Source organism: Echiichthys vipera (assembly GCF_963691815.1).
Source record: "Echiichthys vipera genome assembly, chromosome: 5".
Taxonomy (NCBI): Eukaryota; Metazoa; Chordata; class Actinopteri; order Perciformes; family Trachinidae; genus Echiichthys; species Echiichthys vipera.
The window spans coordinates 33,741,321-33,767,392 of NC_139830.1; the positions used below are offsets into that span (position 1 = coordinate 33,741,321).

Here is a 26,072-nt window from a genome sequence, read left to right on the forward strand (position 1 = left end):
CTGCTCTCACGGCAGTGAATCCGGGCATGTCCAGGTTAGCATCCGGTACAAGGTGGTTTAGCCATGTTCCATAAAGATGAACAAGCTGCTCTCCCGGTAGATCCACTGGTTGTATAGCGCGAACAGCTCCTCGATCTTGTACGGCAGCGAGTTCACATTCCCCATGATTACAGAGGGAATCAATGGCTTGGGGCACCTCAGATTCTCTGCTCGCTCTGCCTTTAGCTTTTCCCCAGTCTTGCAGCGCCTGGGTCTCCCCCCCAGCTCCACCGGGAGGGGTTGTGTATCCCAGTTCGTCCCTTTGTGCACAGAACCAGCAGTTCCGATTCAGTGTTTTTGTTTTGTTTTTTAAACAATTATTTTACTTATAAAGTTGGTTGCAAACAGAGTCAATCCATGTCATCATTTATTATGTATAGGTTTTTGACATCTGATAAGAAAAACAGCCTCAGTGCTCCTCCTCACAGATTCTCTGAGTATGTCGAACTGTACCGGTGGCATGACCTTCCAAAAGATATTCCCTCATTTGGTTTTGATGATATTGGTGGAGAGCACTGTCCCGTACTGTAGGTGTTCAGTTGGGTTGAGATCAGGGGACTGCATGTGATTCGCATCACTTTCATCAAACTATGGAGTGAGCCCTTGATCATGTTTCTCATTTATCCAATTTATAGGGTTTTCCTTTACTTTGTGACCTGTGTGTACATGAGATTTGGTCTAGTTTTTGACATATCCCAAATGCAAAGTATATATAAATTGGGCCTACCCCACTCATTCACACTTACACAGGATTTATATAAACTTGGCTATAGCTTCATCATAAGGTCACTGACCTGCTGTGATCTAAAGGTGCGTTCACACTGGGCTGCGGCAGATGCGACAATACGTTTGAAATGCGAGTAATGTGTCGGGTGATCATATTTATCATTATATGATCAAGTTCTGAATGCTTCTAAAAGAACAGGAATGAACTCTCAGATGAAGTGTGTGGATCTTAAAAGAGCTGTTGTGTTTTAGTGAGAACAGACCATCAGTGATTTAACCTCCAAAGCCATACAGGGAGCTGACCTGTCTCTTCAGGCAGCGGGTCTCCGGTAGATCAGACCGGGATACGCTTCACTCTGTAGTGACGGCTTTCTTCTTCTTCTTCTGGATTTCTGGGAGACTAGATGCCTAAAGGCACGTTGCCGCCATCCACAGGTCAGCGTTATAGCCATTATTTTATTATATCCATAGGAACAGTCCAGTTTTCTTGATGCAGTCAAGGACTTCAACAGTGGTGGCTTTGGTGATCCCCTGGATGTAATCACGGAGAACTTGATGACGCTTACCGCAATCTCAACACGTGACGCGCCTGAAAAGTTCAAGTCACCTGTTGGACGCACTCCAAGCGTTGGAAGTGACATCGCGTTCATCTTGTCGCGCAAAACGCGCCTAACCATTGACTTTGTATGTAATCCTGTCGCATTTGTCACGTCTGTCGCCCCCGGTGTGAACACACCTTAACAGAGACTGGTAGAGATGAATTAACAGGACATCAGTGAGGAATGATGTGTGTGCTTTTGGTTTCCTCAAGCGAACTGTAGGTAATAGTTTAGGTTTTCAACATGCCAGTCTGATTTGTCATGAACTCCAAGTCCTTTCAGTTTTTTCAGAAAGCTGGCTGGATAAATAATGAATCAGACATGCCTTCTCAAAATGTGACTCCAACCATCCATAGAAGTCTTTAGAAGTCTTTAGTATCTAACGATGGTGTAAATATGGCCAGCCTTTAGCTACCGGCTTTCTCACAGCTTCCATGTATATGTTTTGTACATAGCATAATGTGACTATGATCTCAATAGCAAGCCTAATGTACAGACTGAAGAAGTCACGCAATGGACCCCCCCCCCCCCCCCACACACACACACACACACACACACACACACCATTTGGATACTTGACTAACTCAAGACTATTAGTTAATCATTTTGTGACATGCCCAGAGGGCCATGTTGTCCCCTCACTTAAACCAAAGAGAGAGAAGAAAGCGAGAGAGAGAGAGCAAATGAGTACACTCTTTCCCTGAAAGCTACTCAGCACTGGCGTGACAGACAGAAAGAACAAACGCGGGAGAGGGGGGGGCATCAGGGACTGAGTGAAAGAACAAAAAAGGGAAAGCAAGGCTGGCTGAGGCCGGAGAGTATGGTGCTGCTGAGAGAAGAGACGACGAGTGTGAAAGCAGAGTGTGGTCATTATATCTGCCCTTCAGCACCCCCCCCCCCCCCACCACCACCACCACCACCGCCACCACCACTAGTCCTTCTAACCTGCCCCTCTCTCTCTCTCTCTCTCTCTCTCTCTCTCTCTCTCTCTCTCTCTCTCTCTCTCTCTCTCTCTCTCTCTCTCTCTCTCTCTCTCTCTCTCTCTCTCTCTCTCCACGTTGCCAGGCGAGAGTTTGAGCGTAATATGCGGCGACAGTGTGAGACGATGAAGAGTAATTCTTGTATTCAGAGCTGTCCCCGCTCGCCCCTCCTCCTCTTCATCCTACTCCTCATCCTCCTCCTCATCCTCTCTCTCAACTCCACTGACAAGTCCGGCCTGGATATCATTGTATCATTTATCCCAGCCTCGCCTCTTCCACTCTGCCTCGTTTGCCCAGAGGGAAGTGTGAAAAGTGTGCATGTGTGAGGTTGTGTGTCTACATTTGTGAGGGTCCAGTGTGTGAATGTACTTCTGTGTATACGTGTCTATGCGTGTTAGTGTCACTCTGGTGTGTGTGTGTGTGTGGTGCTCTAGCTGACTGCAAATGGGCTTTTGCTGAGTTTTTTGGAGACTGCACTTAACAACTCGCTCAAGGAAGACACACACACACACACACACACACACACACACACACACACACACACACATAGAAACACACACACAAGGGGCTGTAAGGGTTCACAGAAAAGGAAGGCAAGTGAGAGCAGAGTGAGAGAGAGAGAAAAAGAGAGAGAGGGTGAGACTGGTGGGAAGCGCTTTTTAAAGCCCTGTTCCCGTGTCTGTTTTGGCTCAAGACAACAAGAGAGCTGGAGACACACTTTGTGGAGAGCATTAGAAATGGGCCCGTGGCTGAGGGCGATTCACTTCATCCAGTCTGTTTCACCACTGTTGGCGGCGATGGCATCGGCACGCAGCAAAACACTTGTGGCTGCTGCTTCTGTTGCTCCACTGACTGGAAGAAATAACTTGCCATGATCTGTTACCCGTCACTCAAACTGCATCCAGGCCATTTCCTAAAACTGTCGCTCCAGCTGATACTTGAAACTCCATTGTATGATACTTGAGTGATTTAAAGTTTGGACTATGTGGAGTTATAGAAGTTATAGAACACGCATGGTGATCATGTACTTTGTATGTTGTAAATTAAGAATTCCGACAGAACTACAACTACAACTACTACGTACAACTTTTTAGATGACATTGCACTCCTAAGCCGTTTGTAAAACGGCACTAGTCCTTCATTAGTCTGACATCGCCAGACCAAATCAGACTGGACTGCATTCACACCAGATCAGGCACTGTGGCGAAAACTGCAGTCTTCTCATTCATTTGAATGTGAGTAGTGTGTTGTGGCTGCGGCAGAATGTGGCTGCGGCAATGGGGACCACATGGAATGCCCCAAAAAATGCAGCAACACTGCTGCAAAAAGTTGAAACAGAATCAACTTTTGGATAAACGTAACCCGACATCACACTGCGGTAGCCAGTCGCGTAACCTACCACCGATCAGACAAAAAACGACAAGTGGGGGAACACAATGGAGGCACAAATGGGCCACAACCCTGCGCTAATCAGCATAAAGCCTGATGTGGTGTGAATGCAGCCTTAGGGCAAAAACATGCTTCACGCAAGTATGGAAACAGAAATGATAATGTCTGGCCCAGCTGGCACAAATGCGTGTCCCACATGAACATACTGAGCATGCGCTCAAATGCGCAACAAATGTCAGTCCTCAAGGAGGCAATAAAGATCTTATCAGAGTGTTTCCATGGTTACAGTAGTTAACAAATGTAGCATCTGTGGAGGAATTTGTTCTGCTGTGCTTTCTGCCTAGATGGAAGAAAAGGGAAACAGTGATGATCGGATGTGCCTAAATGAAGAGGGGATGAAGTATCATAGCTAGGCTAATGTTTCTGCCTTAGACTGGAACCTCTCAGTTCATTTTCGATTTCCAAGGGGCATTTACTACAGACGCAGTTGGAAGAAACCAGTCTGAGCAGTGAAACATGTGCCATAGCGCTCAGCGATGGACAAATGTAAACAGGCTCCTCTTTACTAAGCTAGGTTTATGTTCGCCATAGTTTCCCCAGCTCGAGGGTTCATGAGCCAAAAATAACGTCATTGCATATTAAGTTTAAACCGCTCATGCTGCACAAGTTGTCAGTCAGTGTCTTAAATACATCCCATATTAGATCAACGGTTGCGATTGACCCGACCCTGGCTAGGTCATCTGGAAATCTGTCTAAACTTGGACTGGCTGTTGTCATTCACTTTTCATACATATAACTACAAAAAGCAATGGACAGTAAATCGTGTGTATTTCATCTATTAAAAGCAGGGAATGTATTATAAGATCACTAATCTCCATTTAGGGAGGCAGATTGGAGTGATGGATGGGTCCCAAAACATAGGACTTTTACCCGGGTGAACAGAGTTTGTGTCCCGGAAGTACCTTTTTTCTAATCCTAAGCAAGTTGTTTTGATGCCTCACTCTAACCGACACCATTGGTTGCCTAAATTTAAACGGTCACGTAAGGGTTTTTTTCCCCCGCTAAATGTAAGACACTCATGGTCCACTTCCGGTCGCAGTTTAGTGGTCCACTTCCGGTCACCATCTCGTAAGCTATCATACACTTTTTTTGTGCATAACTTTTCATAATATAGCATACAAACCTGTTGATGACAATATGTTGAACAGGAGGGGGACCAGATGTATCTGCCAGCACTCAAAACATGAGCTCACAGGTTTGTTTCATTCCCAGGCTAGTCCTTCATCCTAGTTTTTCTGAAATGACGATATTGTGCGCTAGTATGATACTAACCAGGATTTTAAATGTGAATAAGAAACATGCAATACGTGTATTTGACCCAAGAGCAGTAGGTGAACATGAGCCAGTTGTAATCCAAGGCCATCTATCACTCAAGTCAGCTCTTGTTGATGCACTCAGTTGGAGCACCAACTCTACTCCTGACTGGTTTATGGGCATTGGTGTCAAGCTGAATTGAATGAAGGTATAATACTGTATCATAGTCCAGTCATTTTCATTACAACATCTTGTGTGCATCTTGTGCAGCCTGTATTGGAAATTATATTAGTGCAAGTTTATCTACTTCTGCAGGTACTCTCCCAACAGTCTGTACTTTGTGAGATCCACTAATGTCCCTGATTCTAACTCAAGCTTTTACTTTCTGAAAGAAGCCTTAGGGCCTCAGTGCATCTGATAGAAGTGTGCTGAAAGTAGGAATCACTTGAACTTCTCTCTTAGAGTCTTTCTTGGTTCCTCACACAACTATTTAGATCCTTTTTGTGTATATAACTGAGTGCTACACCAAAAATGCCTTAAAGGGGACCCTGTCTGAAATTGCACGCCATTGCATTGGGACTACAAAGACATGTGAAAGACATATAATTCTTCTAGAGAGATCAGGGAGGCAGCAGGATGCAACCAGGACAGACTACGACGGCAAGCTTTTCGCTCCCCCCTTGAATGGGGCTATTCAAAACAGGTATAAAAACTTTTATGACAGTTAATCTCAACAGTGCTTAACACTGTTGGATACCAGAGTATTGACAAAACCGATGCAAACATACATCTATTATTACTATTATGTTTAGGTACTTGATTGTTGACACACATTCACCTCTCTATATCCGGGCCATTCCCCTCTTAAATCCACACACCCACATGTTCCTTACACTTCTGCCCTTACTACAATCCTGACTCAGATGTTGTAAGTTCACGTACACACGTATATTATAAACACACAATCTCTCCTAACATGACCCTGCCTGTGTGTGTGTGTGTGTGTGTGTGTGTGTGTGTGTGTGTGTGTGTGTGTGTGTGTGTGTGTGTGTGTGTGTGTGTGTGTGTGCGTGTGCGTGTGTGTGTGCGTGCGTGCGTGCGTGCGTGCGTGCGTGCGTGCGTGCGTGCGTGCGTGCGTGCGTGTGTGTATCAATAAAATATGGTGGCATGAATAAGTGATGAGATACATAATGGAGAGGCAGCTGAGCTGAGCTGAGCCAGGCCAGCTTTCCACAACACTGGAACTTCCTGTCAACAGAATGTTCAACCAAGGACATGTGAAGAGGAGAGTATGGAAGAGAGAACATTAGTCATTTATATATGTTTATGCGCATTTTGAAGTTTCACATTAGTATGTGTCTGTTCCACGTGTATTTTGTTAGCCTCTCTAGTGTAAAGCAGGGTGAGACCATTTCCACACATTAGCACCTTTTACAGGCTGCTACCTCCCTGAGGCTTTTGAATACAATCACACCTCCTCCATGAGAGGGAGGTGGACATCACTTATTATAAGTTAAAACCCAACACTGGTAAACAAAGTGCATCAATCAAATCAGAACTAGGCAGGCAGCTCAGCCATGATAATAGGAGCGTTTCCATTGAGGTAAAATGTGGCTGCTGGGAAAGTTGCAGGGCACGCCCTCTCAAAAGTCCTCTCACTTGGCGTGTCTCCATTACAAAAAAGGACCCCAGAGGAATTTACTAGACACCGGAGGTGTCCAATCCAACTGAATGTTTGTGTTTTATGAGCACTTCACGATTCGACCATTAATAAAATGTCTAGTTCAAGAAAAATGATGAAAGCAAAGAGTTGTTATCATTTTGACATTTAAGGTGTAAACCGGCTTAAAATCCTCCCATGGACTTTTTTGACACTTACATACATCAAATAAGCCATCGAGACCGTTTTTTTGTGTATAAACTATAAACAGAGATCAATGGAATAACATTTTAAGGTGGATCACTTGATTCACGACATGAACGAAAACACTCTGGTAGTTATCAAGAAGTGTGTAAGTGACAGACAGGCTTGCAGCGGTGCAGAGGATGATATATAGCCTATCCTATAGGACCACAGGTCAGAATCCAACCCGGCTGCTGTGGCACTCATTTTAAGATGCGCGTGCACAAATAATTTTCACCACCATTCACCATGGATAAAAGTGTCTACTCGCTACATTGCCGGCGTTAAAAAATGGCGTGTGTTGTTGGGGCATTGGGTGCTAACTACATCACATCCCGCTTAGAGTTATATCAAATCAGCAACCAGGATTTTGCCAGAGAAGAAAAAAGGCCCCTCTCTTCCGCAGGTCCAAATTAGGGTAGTTTCGGCGAGGGACACCCGCCTATCTGCTTTAGACTCATAATTTGTCTCAACTTTAACTGTAGAATGAGCCAAAAAGGTTTTGTGGAAATAAACCAGAATATAAGTTATTGCATATATAATATTTGTATTTCAATATGGCCAGTTACTATTCAAAATGTTATACTTCACCGTCACTTTACTACCAGACTTTAGTATCATTTGCATTATTTTAATAAAATACTGCTGGAAACCGTTTACTTTTAATATTATAACTCATCTGCCACTTGACGGCCATTTACATGCAGTTTTTTTTTCACCATAGCCTTCATTATGCATCACTTCACTAGAATAACATAGAATTATACTTGTGCACTTTTGTATAGTATACAGATATCTATACAGTACAACACCACACACTTCAACATCATTTATGCTGCAAAATCTACTTTATATTAAAATGTAAAATGTTATTTTTTATAAGTTTAAAACTGTTAGGACTTTTCAGAAATACATTTATAGTCTAAGCACATATCTTGTTATTTTATTTATTTTGGACTGATTTATATTTATCGGATTTTATATGCCTAAATGAGGCTTATCAAATATGTAGAGACTGCAGTGCTTAAACAAATTAATTTGCAATGTTTGCTCTGTAATTTACTGTTTATTAGCTGCCTGCTCAATGATATTTTTGTACTTCTTTTTTTGATGATTGAAACTTTAAAGCATTAATAAATGGAAAATAATAATTGCAATTTTGGAGAAAAGTAAGATCTTAGGGTTTTCAGGGTGTCCTGGGTGTTAATTAGGGATGTGACCCATTGAAACGTGTGTGTGTGTGTGTGTGTGTGTGTGTGTGTGTGTGTGTGTGTGTGTGTGTGTGTGTGTGTGTGTGTGTGTGTGTGTGTGTGTGTGTGTGTGTGTGTGTGTGTGTGTGTGTGTGTGTGTGTGTGTGTGTGTGTGTGTGTGTGTGTGTGTGTGTGTGACTGTGCTGGTCATTGACATTCTTTTGTTGTGTTGAATGCTAAACTTTTGACCTCTGCTCTCTTGACCCGCATGTAAACTGTTCAAAGAAATGATGCATGCTTCACATGGAAGCAGACAAAGGAAATCATGCTTCTTGAAGCTCAAACCAACAAACTTTATGTTTATTCAAACCCTAGCATGATGGATTTATACCCTTTGAACAGCTTTTCTACTGTATATAAAAGCAATCCAAAAGTAATGGAGGCTCCTTTAAAGCCAGCTTCTCATACAAAAGCAGTTTTTCTAAAGACTCTACTCCTTTATACAAATCAGCTGAACTTCTTTTCCCTTTTGACCCTTTGCTGACTGCTTCACTGACTGTGTGTACAGTATGTGTTTGTGTGTCTGTGAGGGTAACCTAAACACAAGTAGGACATAAATGCTGTTCTTCCTCTTACCAGCTCTGTATTCTTACACATGTTTGCTTTCACTTGCCACTGTTCTGATTTCAAACTCTGAAAAATTTAGTTCAGTCATCTCACAAATAGTATTGGAGGATAAATGCTATCACACATTAGAAAAGTTGCCTAGCTAATGTCAGATGTCTCTCCTGATGTGCTCAGCAAGGTTAGAGACAGCATGATGAGAAAGGTAATGTAAGTTGTGACTATAGGGGCAAAAAGCCTGCTGGCCTTAAGGTCAAAAAACACCATCCATAGTGTGTCATTTAGGGTCCGTAGCAGAAGAACTATTCACATTACATTACTTATTGACGGAACTTTCCTAAGATTTTTCCAGACCAACAACAGCACTGCATTAAAATAACATCAGGGGCTATGTTGGACTGCACATGTTGCTGTTCATTGGTGCTATCTAGCATCACAAAGGTCTTTAGATGCAACCTACCAGTAAGTTCAAAATGGCCAACTTCAAGTTGGACTTTTTTTTAAGTCACCATACTTTACATCGGCCTACCAAATTTCGTATATCTACTTCAAATTTAAAGGTGGGGGCAGTGCCTTTAAAATATTCTAGGAGAGGCCCTCTAGCCAATTTAACACACACAAGCCCAAGACCCATACTAGGTATTACGTTTAGGTACTAATGACGCATGTGCAACTTTTTGTGCACTTATGAGCACGATTAGCAGCTCAAAAATGCTAAAGGTAATTAGGGGGTGCTATAGAGCCGACCTACCACGCCCACACCCAATTGTGGCATCAAGTTGATGTAATTACTAGTTTGAATATGTGTTGAACATTTCTTTAGTTCTTGTGCATCCTAAATTCCTCAAACATGTGTTCGTAAAATGAAAACTGACACACAAAATCCAAAATGTCCGATTTCCTCTCGGTGAAAAAAAAATCCAAAACTGTACATGTGCTCTATAAAATGAGAGCGATGATCCCACCAAATTTAATGAACATCAAAAGAACTTTATCCCAATCATGGCTAGCCCACTGGCCACGCCCGACCAGAATGACTTTTGAACTTTAAAACTTACGCCACTTCTGACCTGTGTGCACATTTCTGTGAGCCTGCGTGCATCCTAAGCCCCTCCAAAATTAGAGGGCACAGTAGAAAAATAATAATGTCATCCAAAACAATAGGTTTCCTTGCACTTTCAGTCCCAGGGACTTTTGTGCTCGGGCCCTAATCTGAAAATAGAGATTGAACTGTAATTATTGCCCCACTCTCTAAGATTAATATGTCATGAATATGCACTGTACAATGATTGTGTAATACACTGTACATTAGTGATCCAAGTTGGTTATATTATTTACAGCAAGGATTTTAGCATACATAATATCAAAGTGACCAGAAGTGCAGCATGATGAGACAGTTTTAACTCAGACAGATCAATCAAGCGGTGGTTTTCTAACCTCTGTGATTGTATCATCACTCTCCTGGTCCTAATTATAGTTCAGATCTAAAAACATGGGCATTGGCTTTCAAAAATACCTCACAAATGACTCTTCATTTTGAGTCAAGGCGAGCTAGAGGTAGGTATCCCTCCCTAAACCATGTGTGTAAAGTGTGACACACAGGGGCAAACATAAATATGAAGTGTATATGGAGTCTTTACCACTTCTCTGTGATAAAATTAACCACATCTCTCTCTCTCTCTCTCTCTCTCTCTCTCTCTCTCTCTCTCTCTCTCTCTCTCTCTCTCTCTCTCTCTCTCTCTCTCTCTCTCCCCTCACACACACACACACAGTGTTCAGAAGCAGCAGTATCTGTCCCTTACCTTGGCGTGGTTGTGGGGCTGGTCAGGTATGTGATGTTATGATGAGCGACAGCCTCATGACATTGTGCTGTCCATCAGTTTCCGTTGCGGACACCAACACCAGCAACCCCTTTCAGCTGAGACTAGCCCTCCTGTCCAAAAGCATTGACAGGGGTCTCCCAAGATGCTTGTAAAAAGGACATCAGACTGTGTGTGTGTGTGTGTGTGTGTGTGTGTGTGTGTGTGTGTGTGTGTGTGTGTGTGTGTGTGTGTGTGTGTGTGTGCGTGCGTGCGTGCGTGCGTGCGTGCGTGCGTGCGTGCGTGCGTGCGTGCGTGTGTGAGAGAGAGAGAGAGAGAGAGAGTTCAGGATAGGATATTTCAACAGTCTACAGTGTGGGATCTGTTCTCCACCATAGGCAGTTTGATCATAAAGTGCTCACACAAGTAGAATTATTTGAATGTGCTTACTGTCGATGCATTGTCTTTTAAAGTGCTATATATGAGCCTCAAATACTTTTTTGATACATGAAAAAATGGGCTTGGATTTCTACAAACCTCACCCTTCATCAACAGAGATTACAGAGTTGGTACAAATACACATTAGTTCTGCACAGCTTTAAACCTGAAAGGCGCCAATTTTAAATTCATTTTTTATTGTTTAAATTATTTTGTTGTGATTTTGACTCCACTTTGGCCGTGTAGGGCAGTATGTTGGTCCAGGGAACAAAACATATTCGTTTCATAATAATGGCTTTAGAATTGTTAGACAGACTGCAAAGCGTCATTTCTAGTAAATGTTTATCATTTTTATATGCGTGTGCTTTTATGTTTCGCAGAGTCGTGTCATTCATGAACGAACCAAATCTATTGAACGGCTCTTTAATATGAACAGTGGGAAGTGAGTCGCAGTTTTGAGCCGTTTTGCTTTCTTTAAATCACTGCCTACACAAGCTCCTACGGAGAACGGGCACAGGGGGAGGAGCGCAGCAGACTACACCTGCTTATTTGCAGATATCACATGACATTATCTGAGTTGTCCACACTGCCTTGAATGTTTATATCTTTAATTATTTTTGTTAGATATAGATTTTTTTTATGAGACTGACTGGTTCAAATATATTTTTAGGAAAAAGATATAACTTTTTTTTTTTTTACAAGAATGAAATAACTACAATTTGAACCTATTTATATTATATGGAAAATTCTTCATTCACAAATACTAACTAAACAGAATCCACAAATACAACAATTTAAAATAGAATTTGGACATTATATTCAAACTTTACATGGACGTAAAAATAGAAAAGCAATAAAAACTATTGACATTTATAAATCTTTCCATATTGTACACGTATAAGTTTGAATTATTCAGACCCAATTCTTACTGGGAAGTATCATTGATTACTTCTCAGATAAAATTAATAACCACCAGGCTGGCTTCTTAAAAATAAATAAATATAAAAATGAGCCAGCCATCGAACAGCTCTTTGAGAGGAATGGATCCCAAAGAACCGGCTCCCTTCGCAATGACAAAAAAACAATCTCTAATGTCTCTCCAGATAATTGTTGGAATGCAATGTTTTTCTGTTGTTTCTATGTTGGTTGCTACGGATGCTGGTAAACCCATGTAGCTTGCATGTTGTGTGAATCATTGTCTTTGCATTTGTGTCGCCATATTTCTTCAGACAAAAACACCAAACTATCCTGGATAAGTCAACAATATGATGTGTTAATGTTAGAGCCATGCCTTTGAAGGGATTTTTTCCATTTTTGGATAATTGGATAGTTCAGGATATGCGTTAGCTGAATAAACAAATTCAGCTGAACATACTCCATACAGTGTTCATACTTCTGGTGTTGCTCTCTTCAGCAGTCGGCCTATAAAAACAGTTCCATACAGTGTCCAATGGTGAGGCGGCTGTCAGTCTGCTCTGGGTAAATAGCCAGTCAAATCCTGGGTCAGCACTAGGTTTTCATTAGAGGCCTAATTCAAAGCGGCCCACATAAAGTGTCAGGAGTGTCCAGGCCTGTTGTTGGCACCCCTCATAACACACTCTAATGAGCAGCCGCTGGGAAAGTTGTGGTCAGCTGTGTATGTGGCGCTGGTGGAGCTTAGGATATATGGTCAGAGAAGACGAAGAGAAAGCCTCCGTTCAAGGGCCTGAATCTGCCCAATGAATCACTTACTTTCTTTTTCATTTGTTGCTTAATCACGCAACCTGTTGAGTATCATGATTCATGGGACCAGCTGCTTGCTGTGGTTTACCTTGTGGGGTTCAAGCTTGAGGCCCGCATTCTCAGCAGTGTGTGCTAGCTGTTAGTGTGTTTATAAAGGTGCTTAACGTATCTCTTTGCCTCTGCGATTAGTCGGGAAAGATATTGAAAAAATATTGTTCTTGATCCTGGCTAGCCCCGAGTGTGTGAGCAGTGTGTAAAATGTGTGTGTGTGTGTGTGTGTGTGTGCGTGCGTGCGTGCGTGCGTGTGTGTGTGTGTGTGTGTGCGTGTGTGTTTGCGTGCGTGCGTGCGTGTGTGCATGTGTGCGTGTACGTTTGTGTGCATGTGTGCGTGTGTGTGTACGTGTGTGTGTGTGTGTGTATGTGCGTGTGTGTGTGTGTGTGTGTGTGTGTGTGTGTGTGTGTGTGTGTGTGTGTGTGTGTGTGTGTGTGTGTGTGTGTTTTGTGTGTGTGTGTGTGTGTGTGTGTGTGTGTGTGTGTGTGTGTGTGTGTGTGTGTGTGTGTGTCCAGCAGCATTAATGTACACTGTCCTTTACACAGGAGGGTGTGTTAAGCCTGGCTTTTCACAGTCCATCAGGATGATCTCCGGTAGATGTTAATGAGCTTTCCCACTAATGTGGACTCAGTCGTCCAACTGGCCAGCTTTCTAAGGATTGTGAAGAGTAAGAGCTCACGTACTGTTGCCGACATGCTTTCATGTGTAAAACATCTGTAAGTCCTTGTTATTCCTCGTATTTGACATATATTATGAATAGTATGAGTTGAGATAAACTCACAATAAAGAAATAAATGAAATAAACAAATCCAAAAAGTCGTGGGTGCGGGGTCAGAATTGGATTTATAACAAGAGGTCCGGTATATAATGAGGCGAAATTTTATTTATTTAATGTTGTCGTCAGTAGTACATATGTACACTTAAAAATAGGAGAATTTCATCTGCTAGCCATGTACGAAATTAAAATGAGGCATGCTGGAGTCTTTTTTTTTTTAACTAGACATGATAGCAGTGACTTAATCTACATGTTAAACTGCTGTGCTAACCAGGCTAGTAATAGCTTCTAAGGGCGCACTCACACTGTCCTTCCGCACCGCCCCCCGGTCCATACGTCATCACACCGTAACACGTCACACGCATGATTGACGTCATCGCGATGCGTCGCTTTGTTTACAAATCTTTCCATAGACCTCAGAGTTTTTGTGCGTCTTGTCCGACTGTTTTTAAATATTTTCATCCGACCAAATCTGCAGTAAACACACGACCTCCGCATCACACCAACGTGAACCTTTCGCCACCATTGCTGTTGTTGTTAAATGTCCGTGCATGGTCCATCTTTTGTTTTTTGTTTTTTTTTCTATGTCTGAACAGGCGCACATAAAATGACGTCAGAACCGCCGTAGGCCTTGTGCTCGCGCTCATACACGTGCACACGCTCGTGCTCGTAAATGTGCAAACCTCGCCCAAACGGTCCGTGGACGGCGCGGTTGCACTCACACTGGTCAAACGAACTAGGCTTTACCCGTAAAACCTGTTTGGGCACGGTACGGATGGAGAGTGTGAGTGCGACCTTAGACACCGTCGTACCAGTCAGCCTGCTCTTCATTGTGAATGAAGTTTTAAAAGTGTATCCCAAAATATATCGTCTCCAGCGTCTTCCTCGTTGCATCTCTGTTCCAGCTCCAAAGCTCCACACAGGTGCTGCTGATATTGTCGTCAAAGTCACCCGCCGACTCCAAGTGTGTCATCACTGACCCTAACTAAACCACGCCTACATCTAAAATATATTTATCAAAATACTCAGATGAAGTTTTATAATTGCACTTCATTTGTTGGAGGGTTCATTTGAAAAATACTGGTACCAGCCAGAAGGGGCACAGATTTCTTCTAACACATACATACAATATGTATTTGAAGCATTTACCAAGTGTGCATATGTACTTCTGCGTAAGTGTAAGTGTTTATATGAGACTGTTGGGGGTTGGAATGTGACGTGAGAACACTAATCAGTGCCAGCTGGAGCCAACGGTGAGATTAAAGTTAAAACACAAAAACAATCAGCTGGGATAAGTATACTATCGCTATGGGTAACTGCCCCCATCCCAGCCTCTCAGGGGGAGAGAGAGAGAGAGAGAGAGAGAGGGAGAGAGAGAGAGAGAGAGAGAGAGAGAGAGAGAGAGAGAGAGAGAGAGAGAGAGAGAGAGAGAGAGAGAGAGAGAGAGAGAGAGAGAGAGAGAGAGACACAGAGACAGAGAGACAGAGAGAGAGACAGAGAGAGAGAGAGAGTGACAGAGACAGAGAGACAGAGAGAGACAGAGAGAGACATGGATGGATGGATGGACGGGACTCTACCCAGCCTGGCAGGCACAGACCCTCTGATTAAGAGCTCCTTTGTATTCTCTTTGATCCCCTATACTCAGTGGTGAGTCTAGTCTTACCACAACATGCTGTGTGTGCGTGGGGGGGGGGGGGGGGGGGGGGGGGTTCCTCACTAATAGTGAAGGGTTGGCATGGGTGCTATGGTCGAGATCAACCAATATGTCACATGAAATCATATAAAATACATTTCCACTGAAACTTTACCCCGTCAGTTCTTTCCATTTGTGCAACGGTGTAATAACAATAAATATAAAATTTGATTCTAATAGATTAGATGGATTCTATGTGTGGAATTAGAATAAAGTATAGATTACTTCGGGTCTCTGGTCCAGTTATAGAAAGAAAGAAAGAAATCTTTCTCCAAACTTTTCAACAGTATCTCATAATCCGCCTCAGTGGATTGAGTTTGTTTAGTTGTCATGGAGATAGCTCAGTTGTCACATAAAGGATGGAACTCGGGTCCAGTGGTAACACAAAAAACTGCAAAGTAGACTTTTCAGTTCTTGGTTCAGCTGACCTGTTGTACTTACTGTGTCCTAACTTGGACCTGAGCCTAAAGGCCTTTACACACCAGGAGACTTTTTTTCCTGCATCAAGGTAAGGCAGCACATACCAGATCCACTGCTTCTGTTCATACCTTTCACAATAAAAGCCAGACTGCATAACTATTGAGCCGAACTGGCCAGCCGAGCACATCACTGTAGGAACGAACGAATATTCACAGGCGATCATTTCGCATTTCAGTGTTGTTTATTTGCCATGCCCCCGGTGTGTAAAGGCCTTCAAATCTAGTCCATTCAATGTAAGGATTGCGAAAGCTTTGAAAATAAAACCCAAACCGAAAATCATTTAGATAAGCATTTAGCATTTACCTAAAAATGTATAATAATTTAGTTGTAGTGATCTTGACGTGTTACCAGATTGGTGCAATAATTGTGGTGAGTAATAAGACTGTTTGGAGTCATGGACAAGACTATAACTGGTCAAGACAGATGGCTGTCCTCCATAGAGCTGGGTCTGTTCGACATCCAGCCTGTTAAAGGGAAGGTTTTCATCACCAGGGCTTTAAATTAACTCTTTTGATCAACAGCCAACATGGCTAGTAGTTTTTAAAGTTACCAGCCAATCAGATTTAAGCCAGATTATGAGTGCTGCTCAACATATTTAAGTGTCCATGTTTCTTTTTTTATTGTTTTTATTTGTGTCAATGGCAGATAGTCATTGAAATGATCATGTTATAACAATCCAATACCAAAAACTAATGCTAACTGCTGTCACATGCTATCTGTGCGCATCTCATGCTGCTCATTAAAACAGCAAGCATGAAAACTGTACAGATAAGAACATATTCACCTTAATGTACATACGGAGGGCTGGATGTTAGATCAGTCCGTGGGGGACTGGGTATGAGAACCAGAGGGTTGTTTGTTCAAGTCTCTGTCATATCCTTACACTAGATTATATTTGTTTCTTGGTCAAATATGAGCCACTCCTGAGCCAACAGCCATTTAGAATGAAAACTCCTCCTTCATCTTCATTGTCCCTGTGTCTTCCTCTTTTGTTCTTCTGTTTTTTTAACTCCCGAAAATTATCTCCACATGTTTCTTTTAGGAAGGAAGATGTTTTGTTTAGTTTTTGTGCTGTTCCGTTCCTCTTTTTCGCATCAGAGTAGCTCACTCGTAATCGATACCACGTAGTCAATGGTTGTATCACACATCTTGACATAGTGTTCGCGGGAAATGTAGGATTAGTTCCACAAGCAGTGTTGCCAAAAGAATAATACTGTTAATACTGTATACACATATTATCATGATTATTATTAAAGATAGTGCGGGAAATTGTTGGGTCTCTGTAAATCATGAATAGGTCATAGAGTGTGCTCTTTACCTACTCTATATGTAAAGTGTCTTGAGTTTTTTTCAGTCACAACTGCAGTATTTGTTGTACTTTGTATTTGAGACCAGATTGAGCCCATGTGCTGGTCTGAAAATTAAAGTGTGTATGCTGGCCCCTGTGTTTGCGTGAGAGTATAAGAGGATTAAGGCCTGTTCACAGTCGAGTGTGCAGACTGCAACGTTTCTGATCATTTCCTCTGTCCGATTGGCTGATGAGGCATCAACTTGCCTCTGTGTCGTTATATGTGTCTCTTTTGAATTGTGCGAGGATGCGTCTCCAAAAACAGCTTGGTTTTCCTCCTTGTTCAACACTGCCAAGAATCCATCCCCCTCCCTCCATTCACCTCCGGCCTGAAAAAACATTTTCTGTTATCTCCAGCTGTGGCATCCAGTGCTGTTTTACTGATAGCTCTTTCGACTCTATCTTGGGTCTACTTGCATTTTCTTTTGAAGTCTGGCCACCGGTGTTGTCCCAGAGCACAGCTCCAGTCCCAGCGGCCGTACCGAGTCAACACCAACAACAGAATGACTTCCAAGAATAGGCTTTACATGTGACAATAAGCTCAGGAACATTTTATTTTAGCTATTTTGGATATATTTAGGTTTTTCATTGACAAGAATAAAGCTCTGGAGAAAACACATAGCATAGCTCTACCCAAATTGTCACATTTAATATGCTATCAGCCTTCAAATTTAAAATGCATACCATTTTTGGCATTAAAAAAATATATTTTAAAGATAAACTACATGTAAACGCCGTTTTTTTCAGCTGGTTCAGATCAGCCATCCTTTAAAAGCCCATATCAGTCAGACTCAGTAGTTTCCATTTCTTCATTGGCCTCCCTCCAGGACAGCATTATCTACACATCACGTCGGACAAAACCACCTTGTAAATAACCATATTACTTTACCTAGTGACATCAGCCCTAACATTAGAGGGCCCGGGGATTGTGTTGGGGGCGTGAGAGGTTAAGACTTGTTAAATAGCTGGTAGGCGTCACACAATAAGGTGGATTAGGCAGCACTAGAAAGGGCCTTTGGGGCTTTACTGGGGTGTTCAGCAGCTTACAGCACCTAAAATAACACAGCAACAGTGCAGATCTAGCTGGGGTTGGCAAAAAGGCTAGCTGGGAGGGCAAGTGGCTGGCAGATACGGTCAGTGTTCTAGGAAGCAAGGAAGCTATGAAGGGAGGAACCCTTTACAGGGAGGCAATTAATCAAATATTACTGATTGACAAGAAAAATAAAGCTAAGGAGTTGATAAGTGGTAGAAAGAAGTATTTCAGCATTTTGCTAGAGATCCCCCGGGTCCCCCTGAAGGACCCCATGGTGTCACATTGGTGTTGAGACAAGGAGTTGGAGAACAGGAGTAGCGCAGGGCTGCAGAGGAGTGGTGACGCTCAGTCTCAGTGGCTCCAGCACTTGTCTCTGCTTACCTGAAACTGTGGCTGAAAAAATTATATCATTAGAGATGACCCATATTACAGATAAACCCCTGCACTGTGGTGTGTGCTGTAAAACTATAAAGTGTAACATCACCTCTCAAGTATTTTTGTGCAAGAGATTCCACTATCAAAAACAGAAGTCTGTACATTTCTGGTATATTGTTCAGCTCATTGATACATCCATACAAAGTATGTCCTGATGTACAGATGATATATCATAGGTGTGACACATTATTAGAATAGTTGCTATTGCAGTTGTTAGTATACTGTAACAATATTATTACCCTTGGTTTTAGAGGGAGAGGAATAAGGCGTTTTTGGACCAAACAGTTCTGAAGAATTGTCCACTGAGGATCTCCCCTCAGAATTACATACCTTCAGGGCTTTTTTCTCTTTGCATTCACACCACCAATAGGAACACTGATGTCACATGCGGTCCCGTCACCTCACTCCTCCTGTCTCCGGTGCAAGCTAGTTAGCAAACCACCTTCCGTCCACTCAGTGGCAAAGAGTGAGGCAGTAGTGCTGTAGACCCACAGGCTAGCCAGCTGACTAGCATGGGAGGGTTGCCTGGGATTACTGTAGACTGTAGTGTTGGGGAATGAAACAGGAGGGCAGGGGGCTGGGATCACACCGCAGTGTGGCACGTTGCATGTTAGCTGGGATAATAACAGTGTGGTTTGTATTAGGCTTCCTTGGCTAAAGTAAGACGCTCCCACTTCCTGCATGCCCTCCGTGACAAAGACAGTATCCATATTGGCCTCTGAACATCTGCAGGACGTATTAAACACACGCTGTGGTTTTATGGCAGTGCAGTATGAATTTGAAAAGCTTAAGCTAATTAGACCTCCTGTTCATCTCAAGGTCACTGATTTGTTCTGCAGTTAGTTTTTGACGGACAGCAGTGTGCATTTCAACATCACGTCAAACAGCAGAAAGAATTTGTAGCATGATATTCTGTCACAGTGAAAACTCCAGCAGTGAAAATAGTTTTAAACTGATACCAGACAGAAACTGTAAGTCAGACAGACTGCAGCTACAGTGAGCATGTCAGATTTTAGTTTTATTCTGTAATTACACTGCTTTTTAATGTTAGTGCAGGACACCATGTCAGTATGTGTTACTGATTTGTAGAAGTCTATGTTCAGATCAAAAACGGCCACACATTCAAATGTCTCCTGGTGGTTTACTTTGTAATGGGATCAGCATACTTTGTTTATTGTTTACTGTGTGTTTTTTTTTCTGGGCTGCCAAACTAATGGAGCTGTTACTCAAACTTGTCACCCTAACAGAGCCTGAAACAACATGCACCCACCAACCCTAGAACACTTAGGTTTTTTTTAATGCTGTGCTGACACTGTGAGATACTAATGTGTAAATCAAAGTACACATCAATTACATTTTAGGTAGTTGCTATTACACTGATGTTTGTTCAAATGTTCATTTGTTCTTATGAGTTTGGTTGTAATTAGTTCTTTGATGCTAGAAAAACGGGGTGAAATGTCATGATTGACAGCTGCGATTGACTTGCGATTGGTTGGGAAATTTATGGGTGGGACTTCAATACTTTGGCTCCACCGCCTGAGCACTACTGCAAAATGACAACATGGTGGCGCCCATATCTGGGATATTTAAGCTTCAACTCTGTGCAGTGGGAGGAGGTGGAGCCACATCGTCCATCTTCATATACACTTTATCCTAACAAGTTGTTGTTTAGGCTTCAGTATTTGCCAAGATTGTCCCATTTCCCAGCAGCAATGCATCAATCTAGAAAAGTAGCAATGTGATCAAATTCGTTCCCTGGATCAGCACATCCGGGCTACACATAATCTTCGGATGCAACACTACACAATATGGTCAGTGTGTGTTGCACATTCAACAAGAATTATGCTTCTGTCAATATGTTATGGGTAACCATGAGTCAGAGGCTCACAGAGGAGCTGACATACTCAGCACGTCATGTAGACCTGCACGTCAAACAAGCTGAATGGTCGAATCAACTCAGGAAACAGGTCCAATTCAGAAAGAAAAAAAAGTTGAAGTTCGATGAAAGAAAGAGCCATGAGAACGCATCTCTCTTCTGCCTGCAGGCCAGAGGAGCATGTTCCCTGTAGTAGCATGTGCACTTTTGTTCTCATATACGAGCATTATCATATCCTGCTCTCAATTCATTGATGACAGTCATACTCTGTCATGGATGCACACTGCCACACATTCACAGGGCGTCGACCACTGTCAGCAGAGCAGCCAGGCAGCAGTAGTAGATTAAATATAGCTAGACGCCTAATGGACATCACAATACACTACAGGCATCACAGTCTAAATACTGTGCTGCCATTTACGCGCACGCCATTCTGTCCGTACATCTACGGATATGGTTTACAGCATGTAATAACAGTAATAGGTACCTTATGGGGATATCCTCAGCAGAGCAACCTGGTCAGTCCACAGTGAGGGATGTTGAAGGGCTGTGGAGCAGTGTGAGCATGTCAGAGAAATGTTCAGAATGCTGGGAGAAGATAGGTTGTGTCCCACAATAACTGCTGTCCAGTCTTGCTGTGGATTAATGCCACAGATGTGGACTTCTTCTGCATCTAACACAGCTGCAGGTTCATACTCTGATGACTAATACATGGTGAAGCAATAAGAAGGGATCTCCTTTTTTATTCATGCCTTCTGTTCAATCTAGTAATGATTCTGTAAAATGTTTAGTGTCCCATGTGTCTGCCACGTTCACTTCAAAATTATGTGAATTTAAAGTCATCTCATATTTCCTGCAATGTTCGTAATGTTTTTTTATGTTCATGTGTGCTGCTGAAATAGCGGGCTAAAGGATAATTTTGGTGTATTATATTTGAGTCTGGTTTTCATAGTTTTGTCCATCATTTTTATCATTTATGTTAACAGTGTATATTTTGTTAATATTCCTGTATTTAGCTTGGACATGATTAACATATTTTCATCAAAGGGATTATACAGTATTTTAAAATTTATGTACAACAGTATGCATCTTATAAAATATGAAGGTTTGTGTCATATGTTTTGAAATATGACATTCTATTAATGCTGTTGAGCAGCACTGGTACTGCGCAACTACAGGATGAACAGTAGGTCAAAGTTGAACCAAGTTAGTAAGTATATGTGGTGAATTTCTAGAAGGTTCCTCTTACCTTCCAAATAAGTTACACGTGTTATTTTACAACCTGTCTGATCACATGACTGTACATGTTTTTTGACGTGCATCGACTCAAGTTTAAGTTTTAAGTTTTGAGTACTGGTGCTATGAAGTATTTGACACTTACTTTGAAGATCATAATAATTAGACTAAACAGCTCAAGCTGGGTTTAAGAATGTCTTAACACAAGCAGCCATAAAAAAAGCCTGTCAAAATAAAAGTTTTGACTTAAATCATATCTGGTATCTGGTCAAAGAATATGCAAACAAGACCAGAGGAAGAATTCAACGGCAATTTTTGGTGCTTTACAATTTTTACATACTTCCTATGCTATGGACACATTTCATTTGGTACTGAGTAAAAGTATTCAGGTTTGAAACCCAGCCCTTATAATGAGCACATTTTGTTTTTGTTAGAATAACGATACAGAGAATCTATATTGGACACATTGTGAATGTGGACATTTGTTGTGTGATTAGCTCTTGTGGTTTAAAACAGATCACCTGATGGCTCTGATTTAACATTCTCTCTCTGTCCGTCTGTTTCTCTCCCTGCAGAGCTGCAGAGGGAGGGCAGCATCGAGACCCTCAGTAACAGCTCAGGCTCCACCAGCGGTAGCATCCCACGCAACTTCGAGGGCTACCGCTCCCCTCTGCCTACCAACGAGAGCCAGCCACTCAGCCTCTTCCCCACCAACTTCCCCTAGAGTCCCACATCTCCTCCAGGAGCAACCACCACCGTCCAGCCGACCTGCCACACCTGCCTGCCTCCCCCCTACCTGTCCACGTAGCACCACAGTGGCACACACACAATGTTGAACTGAAACCAAATTGTGTCCAGGATTTGTGTTTCTCTGAACAGTGTGTTTTTTTCTCATATCATACAGTTCGTCACACTTCAGTGTTATTCCAGCTACATACAGTATTGTATTTCTTGGGTTGGTTTTGAAGGCGGATAGGTTTTTTATGAAGCTGTAAATGCTTCTGTAGTTTTATGGAATTCCAATCATTTTAAATTTAAATGAAAATGATTTAGAGTTTGCCCGCATATTGCATTAATGTCTGGGGGGAAAACACAGAGACAAATTCATTGTAACTGTTGAAAGCTTAACAGCTATTTTAAGTTTTGCTGGGCAGTTATATAGATCTAAAGTACATAAAAATGAAAGGGCAGATCAAATGTTTTATCACAGCTGTGTTCAGGGATGAACTTTCTTTATTTTCAAAATCAAATGTTTCAATAATTGACCAGTGTCGACCCAGCACGTTTCTCACCATTTTTAACCTTGTTGTTAAATCAATAGTCCAGCCGTCCTCTCCTCTCTGCAGCTGATGTATGCTGTTCCCTCAGCCCACCATCATTCTTTGTGTGCGTTTGAAGTTTTACGGTGTGCCTATTGTCTGAATGAGCCATGAGAAAGGGAGCACTGACAAAGGAAAAAGTTTATTCCAGGCAGTGACATGTAGCAGCTCCTTTTCCCTCTGCATGTGTTGCTGCTCTCATGGCCTCTCAATAAATGTTTTTGATTAAATTTGGTCCTCTCATGCCTTTGATTATCATGTAATTACATTTGACAAAAGATGCAGTAATGAGATGACACTATTACTGCGTTGCTGAAGTAATTTAGATGTTTACAGTGTAATTGAGATATGTTTCTGACATCATTTAGAGATATTCCCCACTCGGTCCTTCCAGATAGTAAATCTTAATTGAGCAGAGTAATAGAGGCTTGTGTAGCCATCACGCTGTATTTTGTACATTAGCTACTTTTGACAATAATCTTTTTGTCGCTGTTTTAGATCTCTTTAAAAAAATGTATTTTCCTGATATGTACTAGCTTTGCTTGTATCAAAGAAGACTTTGATAATCAGAAACTTTATCTGTTAGTTTGTCCTTAGCAGAATTACTTAAATAAAATCACAATAATTTGCTGTTAAAATGTATATTTCGCAACACACATGCAATTTAGGGGGTTAGGTGCTTTCCCCAAGGGCACCCCTGCAGTGCCCTGTAAGCCAGCTGGCACCTCTCCAGGCTTGTCCAAACACCATATTTGGTCAGTACATGGACTTGAACCTGCGACCCTCCGGTTTAATGTTTGTCTTGGTGAAAACAGAAATGCATATTTAGAAAAGATATGAAATGATAATAGTCATTTATAATCCCTCATCAGTGAGTGTGGTTGGACCTGCTGCATGTCTCCAGGGCGTGTGGTTGCTCTGTCGCTGAACGAGGGCATGCACCTACTTGTTTTAATTCAGAGCTTATGCTTGTTGTTGAAGGTAACATTTGATATGTAAAATACTTGTTTCTTTTCCCGTCATTCGGGCAGCTAAAAAAAAACCTAATAAAACTCAAGGAAATGAAACTGTGTGTCTTTTTTCTTACTCTGATTGCTTCTAATTGTGCCGTCAGATTTCAACCACGATGGTGACCATCGACACATTTTACCACTGGTAATTAGTACCATATTTTTTAACAGGCAGTAAAGTGCTGTTAAAGGGACTTTTTATAGGCGACTCTGGCTCTTTGTTCTGCGAGAGAAACAAGAGGCCATGTTTGTTTCTCTGCTAATCAGCACAAAACTTCAAATCCTAAAACTCCTGAAAAATAAAATGAAGTACTAACTAATTCAAATCAAATTAAATTAAATTAGCAGTAAATGAATTCTTGTGTGCTTAATTTCATCTCATCAGTGTGTTTATAAGCTAGCCATGAAATTGTAAAGGGGTCCTTTCCAAGCTACAATGGCACATATCCAAACAAAAAAACGTTTGCACAGACAATTAAATGAACAACTTAATACAACTTCAAAGCCTGAGACATTTTTAAATGAACTCTGTATGCCTGTATTAACTATCTGAAAATGAAATCCGATATGAATTGGACAACAGAATACATACAAAACGGAACCTTTTCAAAATGTGTTTGTTTAGGTTTTTATGCAAGACTCCCTTATGAATAAAGTAGAAATAAGCTCCAGCTGGTAGGATGTTTTTGCCACTTCATCCAGCTCAGCATTATGCAAGTAGAGTAGAAAAACTACAGTTTTTACTTGAATTTTTTATTTGATCCCAACATCACAAACATTTTACAATGTTTAATATTCAGAATATTACACATTATAAATGTGGAGGAAATGTTTCACTTTGATCATCAGGGTCACGTTCATGGTCCATGAATAACAATATGGTATTAACAATGCACACCAAAACATGAAAAGTACAATTGGTCATTTGTACCAAACATACATTATGATGGCACTAAATGGGGAGAAACCTGGACATGGTTAGCAATGTATTGATTTTGAGAAAAAATTCTGAAATACGGAACTTTAAATGTAGCAACAATGTATTCTAGCAGGAGCCTAACTCAGGAAGACGTGTCCTGTTAGAGTCAATGACCATAACAGTAAGTCACTCACTGATTCAAGTCAGGGGATAAGACAATGGGAAATGTAAGTAGAGGTTAAGGTCTACAGGTCATACGGTTGTTGGGTCCTAACTTGTGACCTTTCAACAGGAGAAACATAGAAAACTAAAAGCTTATCAGTCATCTTAAGACTATCTGAATACATTTGAAGGTGCACGGTGTGATATATGGCCAGATTTTTAGTTCAAAACATTAGAAAATGAACTAACGTCATCAACAGCGTGTAAAGAAGTAACAGTTATAACGTATTGAATTGCAGAAATATCTACAGATATTAGCATGCTAACCAGCTAGCATCATCCGCTCTATCTTATAAGAGCCTCGAGAGGCACAAGTGGTAGGCTACACTGTTAGAAGTACAACAGTTAGCAGCTTTACAGCTAAAACTAAACAAAAAATCCCTACACCTAAACTGAGATTCTATATTTAAGAGACTGTTGCTATGGACAGGCCCCTGGAGAATCTCACTACATTCTGGTGGAGATTACTTACTTACTAGTCATGGATGTTTTTTGTGCAGCCAGGTCTCCATTATCACCAGTAGCCTAGTTGGTAATACACGATTTCATGTTGATGAGAGAGCAGGCATTAGTGAGAAAGGCGCTGGGTCCAGCAGGTCAATGCCATTCCGGCCTGGTGTCCTCTGCCAGGCTGTTAGTCTCTGTATGCTCCACTGACGAGTAATCTTCGCCAGGATGGAGCTAGACAGGTCACCTGTCTATTGCAAAAGTCTTTTAAAAGCAGAATACCAGTTTTTGAGAACATTGCAGGTTTATTATGTGTAGCTGTACTCAATCTTGTGTCGAAAACAGACAGTGTCGTCTAAATCATGAAATTCTTGCAAAAGATGAAATACTGCCCCCTATTTTTTACACTGACTCTCCTGAATTTAACATGGGGGCAGCTACAAAATATTAGCACTAGCTTGGTTAGTAAGAACCAATCCAGATGTTGGACAACTGGAAACATCA

General features: G+C 41.7%; 1 protein-coding gene across 2 annotated transcripts in view; it reads left to right on the forward strand.

The window, feature by feature from the left end:
* Nucleotides 1-23,869, forward strand: part of bcas3 (BCAS3 microtubule associated cell migration factor) — a 555,891-nt gene extending 532,022 nt beyond the window's left edge. For both annotated transcript variants that reach the window (XM_083914409.1, XM_083914410.1), the window contains one exon: nt 22,227-23,869. In XM_083914409.1, coding sequence (XP_083770535.1) covers nt 22,227-22,375 — 149 coding nt within the window. In that variant the 3' untranslated portion in view covers nt 22,376-23,869. The remainder of the gene's footprint in view (nt 1-22,226) is intronic.
* The last annotated feature ends 2,203 nt before the right edge of the window (nt 23,870-26,072 follow it).